The sequence below is a fragment of the Colossoma macropomum genome, unplaced genomic scaffold (assembly GCF_904425465.1).
Source record: "Colossoma macropomum unplaced genomic scaffold, Colossoma_macropomum, whole genome shotgun sequence".
NCBI lineage: Eukaryota > Metazoa > Chordata > Actinopteri > Characiformes > Serrasalmidae > Colossoma > Colossoma macropomum.
The window spans coordinates 21,566,979-21,578,972 of record NW_023494793.1 but is presented as its reverse complement, the minus strand read 5'-3'; the positions used below and the strand labels follow the sequence as shown (position 1 = coordinate 21,578,972).

The 11,994-nt window shown below is 39.5% G+C and overlaps 1 protein-coding gene across 1 annotated transcript; it reads right to left on the bottom strand.

The window, feature by feature from the left end:
• Nucleotides 1-581: 581 nt before the first annotated feature.
• Nucleotides 582-10,648, bottom strand: mrps27 (mitochondrial ribosomal protein S27). The gene is made up of 11 exons (XM_036578804.1): nt 10,371-10,648; nt 9,928-10,005; nt 7,959-8,029; nt 6,648-6,706; nt 6,421-6,535; nt 6,187-6,265; nt 5,936-6,051; nt 4,395-4,497; nt 3,964-4,106; nt 3,385-3,540; nt 582-998 (listed from the first exon to the last, which is right to left on the bottom strand). The coding sequence occupies exons 1-11, from the start codon at nt 10,444-10,446 to the stop codon at nt 759-761; spliced, it is 1,236 nt and encodes a 411-aa protein (XP_036434697.1). The 5' UTR covers nt 10,447-10,648; the 3' UTR covers nt 582-758.
• Between the last annotated feature and the right edge of the window lie 1,346 nt (nt 10,649-11,994).

The following is an 11,994-nucleotide window of genomic DNA, read 5'->3' as shown; positions in this document are numbered from 1 at the left end:
GCTGATAATACCTCCTGCAGCAACAAAGGAAAATACCACTGCAAGACCACATTCTGTGCTCTCAGCAGATAAGACCCCAAAAACAAACAATCTCGCTAATCAATGATTCTTTTTTTGCCTTTATCAAGAACCACAAAAATGTGGCCACATTCACAACTACGGAATAGAAGGAGAATGTGTTTTGTGTCGTGTGCTGAGATGCTACAGGCACACGTGGGCGCTTGTGAATACGAAAGAAAGGGAGTTAGACAGATAGGATCTCACGATTTCTATAAAATCCTGCCAAACATTAAAGGAAACAACTTCAGCACAGCTCCCTGCTGCATTTGTTTGGAAATGTATAGATAAAGTGTTGCATAATCCTTAAGACCAAACAAAGGCACTCTGAACTAATTCCTCCTTCCTATAATGAAGTAATCTACTTAACCATTACTCTGTTATAACTTTAGCAGTTTTAACATCATGCAGTACAATGACCTGGGCTAAATATAAGCTAATTTTTTGTTTGTTTCGCTCTTGGTTTCTGAGCTCACAGAATCTCTGGCATATCATAAACAGCATGAATGGACACAGACTAAATATGAGAGTTGACAAATGTTCATGGTTTATTTATACTGCACAGACTTACAGGGCTTGAGGGGGAAAAAAAGAGAAAAAAGAATACACAATCTCAAGTTCCGTCCACTCAACCTAACACAATAAACATAAAAGACAATAGCGCTTTTCGGCTGCCTGTAGCCATGCCCGTGTTGGGTGTGTTATCGGGCCGCTCTGGCCGCTTGCCTGGCCAGACGCTCCTGTTGCACTTTTTCTCTCATCTCCTTCTCTCTCTCGGCCAGCTGCCGCCGCTCGGCCTCCCAGTCCTGCACCCTCTTTTGGTACTGAGCCACTTCTGACTCCTCGCTGGGCCTCAGCTTCTCCTGTACCAGGTGGGAAACGAGAGCCTCCAGGCTGCCAGAGTCCACCTTCCCTTGCACCTGCAGCTGCCCACTCAGCTCCTGCCCACCAGACAATGAAGAGGTTGAACAGAGCGAGTAAAAATGTGGGGAGCTTCTTGTTGGTTCAACCACAATCAGACCAAGTCACTTATGCTTATACTCAAAACATACACTACAGGCCAAAAGTCTGGAAGCAACAATAACTTGAAAAAATAAGCTCTTAAGAGACAACTCGTGGGTCCTCATGAAGCTGCTTGAGAGAATGATCAAGAGTGTAAAGCTTCATCAGGTCAAAGGGGGGCTAACGGTGTTACCAGGTGATTAAATACAATTATAAAATGAATAGTTCTGGTCCTGACTGGCTAATAATTTTGTCACAAAAAAACATTGGGAAGTTAATGGACTAATCTTTGATTGTAATGCTGCTTGCATGGCCCACCGATACAGCTGGCTTTGTTTAAACTGTAGGACTGACAACTTATTTTCTTAACTAGAACTAGTCAGCTGGCTAAATGGCCAAAAATAGTTAACAGCCTCCACCATTAGCTAAACTCATTAACATCGAAGGCTTTGATATTTGATATTAAAGTGCTTAATATATGATTCCCTATCAAACTGGAATATAAAAAAGTGAATAATGTGTCACTTGAAAGTTCTACAATCTTAAATGTCTGTGTTTTAGTGAAATCTGCCTTAAGCAGCATTAAACCCAGGCTTAATCTCAAATGGCTCCCTACTCCCAATATAGTGCCCAATGCAAGAAGAAATTCTGGCTTCTACACCCAAATACTACACTATATACCCAGTATGGAGCTGTGCACATGTGGTTGAATCCCAAATGACTATTTGTTAGACATGTGCAGGAACCAGTATTTTAATTCCTACACAGTGCACTACAAAGGGAGTAGGGAGGCAGTTGAGATTCAGCTCCAGCATGTGAAAAAGGATACACAACACAATTAGCTCGGTGCTAATATAAATGGGAAATTGCATAAAGATACGAGGTACTAATGCTAAACTGCCATTGTTGCAGTGTTATTGGTAAGCTACATATTAAGCTAGCCATTCTTGGTGGAATAATAATAAATCATTGTTTGAAAAATTGTGTATTTTATCATATGTTGTTCATGGTTTCATAAAAGCAGTAAGCCACAAGAGGTCATGCGTTACAGTGATTTAGTCACCTTGGGTATTTTAGGTACACAGTAACACTCTAACCAAAAATAAAATCACTTTAACACATGGCATCTCATGGGTTATTGTTTTAGTACATGTTTTGCAGTGAAAATATTTACTGGAATAGTGTGCAGCAGAATTCCCTAGACTAAACACAAAATCGCATGAGGAAATATCTCACCCACCAAAACGGAGAATTTGATTGGTTCTTGCTGTCTCTTTTTTTATCCCTATACATCATGTGTCCAAGCATTTAGTAAGAGTGAGTATTTTTTTTTTCAAAATATATGGCCTGAACCCATAAAGTGATAAGTCAAATCCCAGTTTGGCCGTTTACCAAGCATCCATGGATAAACTAGATGTCAATATGCATGTTGTTTTGTGTTGGTAACAGGCAGATTGACTTAACTGTAAAATATTTTTGAAACTTTGAGAGAAAAAAATACATTGTTTTTCATTGTGTTTCATTGTTCATTGTGAGTTTGTAATTAAGTAAACCTTGTTGTATCTATACTCTGTAGGTGCACTTGGTAGTTCTACAATTACACAGTGTAGTCCATCTGTTTCTCCCCATACTTTTTTAGACGCCCCTGTTCTTCAATGGTCAGGACCCCCACAGGACCACCACAGAGCAGTTATTATTGGGGTGGTGGATAATCAGTGTGTTTGTGCTGGTACAAGTGGCTCAGACACAGCAGTCCAAATCCTGTCCATTAGCTACACCTACCTTGTTGGTCTACCATGTAGATGTATAGTCAGAGATAGTAGCTCATCTATTGCTGCACAGTTTGTAATGGTCATCCTCTAGTCCTTCATCAGTCATCACAGGATGCTGCCCACAGGACACTCCTGGCTGGATAATTTTGCTTGGTTGTTGTAAGTCCAGCAGTGATGCTGAGGTGTTTAAAAACTCCAGCAGCACTGCTGTGTCTGATCAACTCGAACCAGCACAACACACTAACACACCATCACCACATCAGTGTCACTGCAGTGCTAAGAATGATCCACATCCAAATAATACCTGCTCTATGATGGTCCTGTTGGCTTCTGACCATTGAAGAACAAGGACAAAGGGGGATAACAAAGTATGTAGAGCAACCGATGGACTACAGTCTGTAAACGTAGAACTACAAAGTGCACCTATATGGCATGTGGAACTGATAAAATGGACAGTAAGTGTAGACAAGAGTTGTACTTAATGAAATGGCCGGTCGGAATATGTGTGCTGGTGAAGGTGTGGGAGGGCTTATGAAAGAACACAAAGACCAACCTTGAACTTAGCTGTGTATTGTGGTAGTTTAGCTCTTTCAAGCTCATCTTCCTCATCTATGCTGTCACGAGCCTCGTTTTCTGTGTTGTTCTCCTCCTCTGTTTTAGAGCCAGGAATGGAGGAAAGCTCCTGCAGTACTTTCTGTAAGTAATCAAGCTGAAAAATACAGAAAATGAAAGATGGCAAAATAAGTCTCAAATTTTAGAATAAACCTGCTAATGTACTGTCAAAATGGCATAAATGTCTTCAAATACACTGCAGATTTGATTTTTAACATACAATTGCTTTAGTATATTGAATACTGTCACATTTGTTTGTGTCTTTGCCCTACGCTGAAACAGCTGCAGAACTCTATGGCTTTCCTGACTTTCTTAAATTCTATCTTTCTAATCAAAGCACAATTCCTGTGTTCAAAATGACCTTCGCCTGTGGAATTTTGAGTTTGTGATGACATAACTCAAAAGGACACCGTGTGGTCTCTCTCAAAACCATCCCCTCAGGCAAGGTGAGTGAGTGTATTACATAGTGAGTCAAAACTTAATTTGAGCGATGTTGTGTGTTATCTTAGTAAATACTCACAACTTCCTTGGATAATTTCAAATCTCCTGCATCAGAGCACACTCTCTCCATAACAGCCAGGGATCGGCCAAGGTAGCCTGGAGTCCAGATTAAGGGCATCTGGTGAAACACAGCATGTATTCCTCTGGCTATCTCCACCTTACCTGAGGAAGGAGTCATAAACCATGTTTTGCAATGAAGATGACATAAGTAAAAACATAATTTTTGAAAGGAAAAAAAAACCCCAAAAAAACAGCATCAACCTCTCCAGAAATAGCTTACATGAATCTAACAGTTGTTGTAGTTGTTTATGTAAGTGTTCATTAAGTGAGCAAGCTGCATATGCCTTATACTGTTTTACAAAGTCCTTTATGTAGGGATTTTATTATTGTTACTAAACATTCAAATATTAAAGATGATGCATTACTTTTACTTGCACACTGTATACACACCAATGAGGGCATGACCCAGTAACTGAGCACTAAGGCCAGCTGAGTTCTCCTGCTTCAGTCCAGCCAGCATAAGAGCTGCTCCCACGTTTTTCTCCTCCTGCCACTGCACATAGAAAATAATTTCCCAGTCTTAGCAAATAACATCATTTTGCACCTTACGCCTGCAGCAACCTCTGAGACTTGAAGGAAAACTGATTTTTTTTTTTTTACCTGATTTTTTTTTTATGATGTACTATGTCAGGGGTGTCCAATCTTATCCGCGAAAGGTCGGTGTGGCTGCAGGCTTTCATTCCAAACAAGCAGGGGCACACTTGACTCTACTTGTTTAATCAAGCGGTCTCAGTCTTCACACAGTTGATCCTGTGTGCCAAGGCTGCTTAGTTGGAATGAAAACCTGCAACCACACCAGCCATTTGCAGGTAAGATTGGACACCGCTGTACTCTACTAAGTTAAGTATATAGTAAATATGTAAGTTTCAAAATGTATTAGGCCAGATACAGAAACTAAGCTGCAAAAATGGCCTGTTTTGAACGGTCACAACCATGAACACATTTACATGACCACTCATTCAACAAGAGCCTGGCTGACCACATCAAAGAGATAAGGGGTGTTGTTACAGCAGTCTGTAGCTAAGTTACTGGCATTCAAACTGTTGTGAAAATATGGTGTTCCTCATTTCACTTCACACACTGTTTAGCTAATCATAACAAAGATTATTTACCTATATCAGTCTTAAAGGCATAGTAAAAAAGCTGATTTAGGGATTTGGAGACCTCTCTGGTGGAAATGTGTAATTGCATGAAATGTGCATAAGAACGTTTTGTAACATCAATTGTGCTTCGGACCCCTTTCCTGAGTGATGAACATGAAGACTGCGAGCACGTCTGCTGAGGGTATAAGTGGGTTAGCTACTATTGTCATCATATCTTCATCAGTATAATGTTAACTTTACATTTGAGATCTAAAGATTAAGCCAGACCTTCTTTTTGAGCCTGTGCATTTGATGTTAGTACGTAAAGATCTATATCATAGTCCGAAAAACTGACCTGACATCACTGACTTGCAAATTATAATTTTAGGCTTTACAGGGTGACTCGCAGCAGCGCTCGGACACCATATTTAAGCATTTTTTTTTCATCTGACTCAATGCTACTTCTGTAAATTTTAAAAAATCCTACATAGTGCATCTTTAATTCTAAGAGGTAAAGAAATGTTTGAAAACATTACAATATTAAAACATTGTATTACCACGTTAAACCACAAACAATATGAATCAACTTCAGGGAAACACTAATGTAGAATGTGTACTCTTTTAGGAGAACTTCCTAAAGGCTAACCAAGTCTGAAACACATTATGTTCTAGAAAGAGTCCTAGGACCCAGCCATGTTGCAAGACAAAAGCCCTAAAACTAGACCCCTCCCAAATGCATGGAAAATTCCCTCCCATAAAACGTTCTCCAGATGAAGTTCTTTTCATCTCAAATCAACAAAAGTCCATCAGATATTCTAAGCTTAAGATGATGGCACTGGGGATACATACACTGAGGTCAGGCCTGATTGCCAAGTATTTGCTCAGGGCATGAAGTGATAATATCTGTGTTGTGGGCTGGTCAAAAGCTTCCTGGAGCATCACCTCCTCAACAACCGAGCAGGCCCCTGTGATGACAAAAACAGTCCAAACAGTCAATTATACAGACTGTTATTGGCAAGACATCCATCAGACAGATGAGACAGAAGTAACTGAGTTCAAATTATCAGTTTCCAGTTATCATTTTTTCTTAAGGCACTCACCCTTGTAGTCTTCATCTTTTAGATAAGAGTCAATCAGAAGATTAAAGGTGAACTCATCTGGGAACATTCCAAATTGTACCTAAATATGGCGATCAAGTCAATATCTGATTTTGGTGAGTATGTAACAGCCCTCTTAGAAGCTAGTGTTAAAAATGCAGTGTTTACTGATCACCACTTTTGTTTTGTGTGGAAAATTTGGTATTCTCAAAACACTGTTTTCTAACAAAACCCTACCTTGTTCTTGAGTGTGTACAAGGCCTTATCTCTGGCTCCATATTTAAGGCACTGCCTAAACCAGCTGTGGACTGTCCAGTCCCGGAGGTACCAGCAATTTGGACTGTGGCGAAACCTAAAAAGACAAGAGGCAAAAGATGAGTTGTGAGGTAAATTTTTACAGTTATGTTACTTTCCACCATTCAAACTGCAGATTTTGAATGTTGAGGCTAGTGGGATGCACTTACTTATATAGATAGTATTCAGCTTGATCAACTTCTTCTCTTGAGGATATACTGTCTACAAACTAAAAAAAGGCAGACATGTTACTCAGTACAATGGAGCCTACACGTATACTTAAATGTTCTTAATGTTCTAAAATTTGCAAAGACAAGAAGTACAACGATCAGCCATAACATTAAAACCTTGTTTCTACGCTCACTGTCCGTTTTATCACCTCTACTAACCATATAGGAGCGCTCTGTAGTTCTACAATGACAGACTGCAGTCCATCTGTTTCTCTGCATACTTTGTTAGCCCCCTTTTACCCTGTTCTTCAATGGTCAGAACCCCCACAGGACCACCACAGAGCAGGTGCTATTTGGGTGGTGGATCATTCTCAGCACTGCAGTTATTGTCATGGTGGTGTGTTAGTGTGTGTTGTGCTGGTATGAGTGGATCAAACACAGCAGTGCTGCTGGAGTTTTTAAACACAGTGTCCACTCACTGTCCACTCTAACAGACACACCTACCTTGTTGGTCCACCTTGTAGATTTAAAGTCAGAGACAATAGCTCACCCTCTAGTCCTTCATCAGTGGTCACAGTACACTGACCATAGGACACTGGCTATGTTTGCATGCAAAGATTTTTGCCAATCCGATTGAATACAATCCGATTACAGATTCAGACTGAGGTGTTTATATGCACACTCTTTTCAACAATTTGATGGAAAATCTTCGTTTACATGCTCACTACAAGTAATCCGATGCAAAATGACGCGCATGCATGGAGTAGCGCTTAGAGTAAACGTTACCATGACAGCGAACATCACGTGAGGTCCAGGCGTTTACATGGCTATTATTCTTCTAATTAACAAATTATTTAGAGGTTTACCCACCTTGTTCAATCGGATAGAAATTGTTTTCCGAATGGCCTCAATCGAACTAGACTATTCCGATTGAGGTGTTTACATGGACGTATTCTATTCCGATTGAGCAATTAGTTGGATTATTAACGGATTATTCGGCTGCATGTAAACGTGGCTACTGTTAGGTTATGGTTGATGGACTATTCTAAGTCCAGCAGTGACACTGAGGTGTTTAAAAACTAATCACCTCAGGGAGCTAACAAAGTATGCAGAGCAACACATGGACTACAAAGTAACTGTAGAACTACAAAGTGCACCTATGCAGTAAGTAGAGCTGATAAAATGGGCATTGAGTGCAGAAACAAGGAGGTGGTTTTAATGTTATGGCTTTTCAGTAAATGTAGACAAACAGATTATATAACATATAGACAAGATAAACAATAATGTATGTGAATAATGGTGCTTCCTCACCCGAGATATAGTGAGAGAGCTGACTGGAAACTTTCTCTCATAAGACCTGTCCATTAGAGAAGCCAGTTCAGCTGAAAAGAGATACAAAAAAAAAAGAAATGTAAAAATACACACATATGAGTAACAGACTGGATTGCATATAAAACCACTTGAACAGCAATTAAATCATAAAGTGCCTTTACTGAAGTGCCTAGAGTTGCTGCACATTTTTTTAAAATCAAATTCAATACTCTAGAATATGTAAGACCAAAATCTAGAAAACAATACATTTTTTACTGCACAACACACGCAAATATGGTGTGGATTACTGTCTTTTTTTATTCAAAAGATTGGCAGAAAATCAAACATGGATATTTGCTTTGATATTGAAAGACCACTGAACAGTCTTTTCAGGGCATTTAACTTCATCAGTTTTGCCATCCTTTTGTCTGGCCCTTCATCAATGATCAGTTTCTGACCACAGGACCACTGTCGGTTGGATAGTTTTAGTTGGATGACTACATCAAATTAGTTTAATATGCCCTATGACTCTTTTTAACACAGTCTTTATGCATCACGTTAAAAGTCAATCTAATAGTAAAAAACTAAGACATACCTTTAATTACTTTTTACATTTTTTTTTTTTTCAAAATCTGCTTTATGACTATATGAAACTTTTTAAAGATCATCTGGAACCCCAAAATACATTCTCAAAAAAAAACCTGTACACTTCAGGGTAGAAACACTGTTAATGTGGACGTTCTCTCAAAGGTATGTCTTCAGTATACTTAGGCAGAGAACAATTACAATATTCCGTTGCAGTTGGTAGTTTTTAAGCACTGACTCCATACAGCCTGTTCTGAATTCAGGCCTCTTATTTTATTTTTGTATTTTAAAAAAGGTTACGTTATAAAAAGGTAAAAATATGAACTTTTCCTCTGAGAAAAAAAAATTTACCTTTAAAACTCACTATTTGAAATTGGACCTCAACGACCATAGTGTACCTTTGATGGTACATTTACATTGTTTATACCTTGGAGAACTAAAATGTACTCATACAGTGCAGAGAAGAACAAGGCAAAACTCCAACACCTTGAGTTACAATAGCTAGAGATAGCATAATCAACACTGCCCCCTGCTGAAAACTGTCACATGCACACCCATCACTTACAACAGAAAAACCACCTCTTTGTTTTACTGCAGTAATGAATGTTCATTGTCCATTTGATCAGCTCCTCTTACCATAAATGTGCACATTGTAATCCTACAACTACAGGCTGTAGTCAATCTGTTTCTCTGCATACTTTGTTAGCCCCCTTTTACCCTGTTCTTTAATGATCAGGACCCCCCAGGACCACCACAGAGCAGGTGTTATCTGGGAGGTGGATCTTTTTGACACTGATGTGGTGGTGGTGTGTTAGTGTGTGTTGCACTGGTAAAAGTGGATCAGACACAGCAGTGCTGCTGGAGTTTTTAAACACCTCAGCGTCACCGCTGATATTAAATAGTCCACCAACCAAAAATATTCAGCCAACAGCGTCCTGTGACCACTGATGAAGGACTAGAGGATGACTTACATAAACTGTGCAGCAACAGATGAGCTACTGTCTTTGACTTTACATCTACAAGGTGGACCAACACTTTGCCTAATAGAGTGAAAAGTGAGTGGACACAGTGTTTAAAAACTCCAGCAGCAGCAGCAGCAGCTCATACCAGCACAACACACACTACGCCACCACATCACCGCAGTGCTCAGAAAGATCAACTAACCAAATAATACCTGCTCCCTAAGCTATCAAGAACAGGGTGGAAGCAGGCTAACAAAGTATGTAGAGCAACAGATGGACTGCAGTCTGTAATTGTAGAACTACAAAATGCACCTATATGATAATGATAATATGGACAATAATTGTAGAAACAAAAAGGTAGTTTTAATCTTATGACTGATCGGTGTAAATAAACGCTTTGAGCTACCTGAAAGGCTACTTACCCAGGCTTTGGGGATCGCTTTCTCTTTGTTCCCACACTTTGATGTCTGTGTATGCTTCTGAAAGTAAACATCTTCTGGCTGAAACATGACATAATGGGGTCTGATGGAGCTCCTTAGACACACTGTATCACGAGACATGCTCATGCTTTGACTATGGACACGTACAAGTGTACTGATAATAGACAAAAAGCTGATTTGTAGATTAACACGCTAAATTTTTTGTTTGTTTCAGTTAATTAACCATTCAAATCGGTGACTTTCATAACTCTTTCTTTTACCTAGCTAGGTTGGCTAATAACCTTACAGTACAGCAGGTTAGCAACCTTGGCTCCCAGAGCATGCTCTGCGGTCTGACTTACTCAGAAAGAACGAACGTACTCCAACACAACAATATCAACAGCTATCCTAATGAACAATGAATAATAAAATCAAATGAAACCCACCAGTTAAGTTAAAGGCTGCACATTTAGCCGCATTCCTGACAGGCAGGAGAAAGCGCTGCAGTGTGGAGGCCGCCATGTTTGGGTCCTACCATTTCCCACTGCGGGGGGAGAAACGGCTGTCAGCATGAAACCACAGCAGCCTCTCTGTGTTCATCTCGTCCTTCTACAGAGATGAGTCACCATAACATGGAGTGTGTTACCACACCAGGTAACGAAGCAGTAACAATCTCAGGTCATTTTTGTGCCATTTAAAAGGACTTTCCACGCTGTTTTTTCCAGTTTAGTCTAAAGGTGTAACACTGAAGTATGTCAGTAGACGGCGCTACTAGCGCGCTTCCAAAACCTCACGGGCTGTGTTCAAAACCACGTACTGCTATGCTATACACCGGCCAGCCCCTTCATCATAACCACCTTCTTGTTTCTACACTCTTTGTCCATTTTATCAGCTCGACTTACTATATAGGTGCACTTTGTAGTTCTACAATTACAGACTGTAGTCCATCTGTTTCTCTGCACACTTTGTTAGCCCCCTTTTACCCTGTTATTCAATGATCAGGACCCCCATGGGACCACCACAGAGCAGGTATTATTTGGGTGGTGGATCATTCTCAGCACTGCAGTGATACTGACGTGGTGGTGGCAAGCACAGAGGAGAAAACGTCAACATTTGGAGCTATTTTAGATGTAAACCTGCAGAAGACTGCAAAGATACTGCTAAAACGATAACAATCTCAAACACTTCAGCTGCTGGGGCTGGGCAATATGAGGCAAAATAGCATTATTGTGATAAATTATGTAAATACAGTACAATATGCTTTTCTGAACATATCATGCATATCATCAGTACTTGTAGAACACTGACCGACTGTCTGTTTTATTATAAAGAGAGCAAAATTAGTTCTGTTTAACTGGATTTAGTGCAACACAATATGTCAAATAGTGAAAAAATATCATTGTATTTTTTTCCGTTCCAACAGGTCAGATATATAAATATTGTGACATATTGTGTGTCATGAAAATTTCTTGAAGTATTGCAATATTACATTTTTGCAATTTTGCCCACTTCCACCAGCCACCATTTGAAAGAATATTTTACAAAAGGAAAATGATGGTCTCAAAATAGTCTGTTTAAAATACATGCCACTTGGTTTGACATTTTGTTTCCTAATGCAATGAAGTACAGTGTTAGAATTAAAGGTTCTGTGCAGGTATATTTGTCATTCATCAAGGTACAAACAATGTAAATGTACCCTCAAAGGTACAACAGTGGTTTTAAGGTTCAGCTGTGTACCCTAAATAAGTTTTTCCAAGGTGAAAAGTACACATTTGTACCTTTTCATAACTTAACGTTTTAAAACAGAGCAATAAAGTAAAAAGTCTGGAGACGAGACGGGCTGTGTGGAACTTAGAAAATATAATTTCAGTGGATTATTCAGTTATGTTCCCTGACTAAAGGTACTGAGATGTACCCTTTAGGGTACCACCTCAGGTACAAGAGGGGCACTGCCTCAGTGACAGTTTCGTGTCTTCTTTGCTGAGAGTGAACTGTCTTTCCATAATTGTTAAGATGAGAGATAGAGAGAACTGTTTTGTTAAAAAAAAAAGTTTCCTTTTCTGTTTTGTT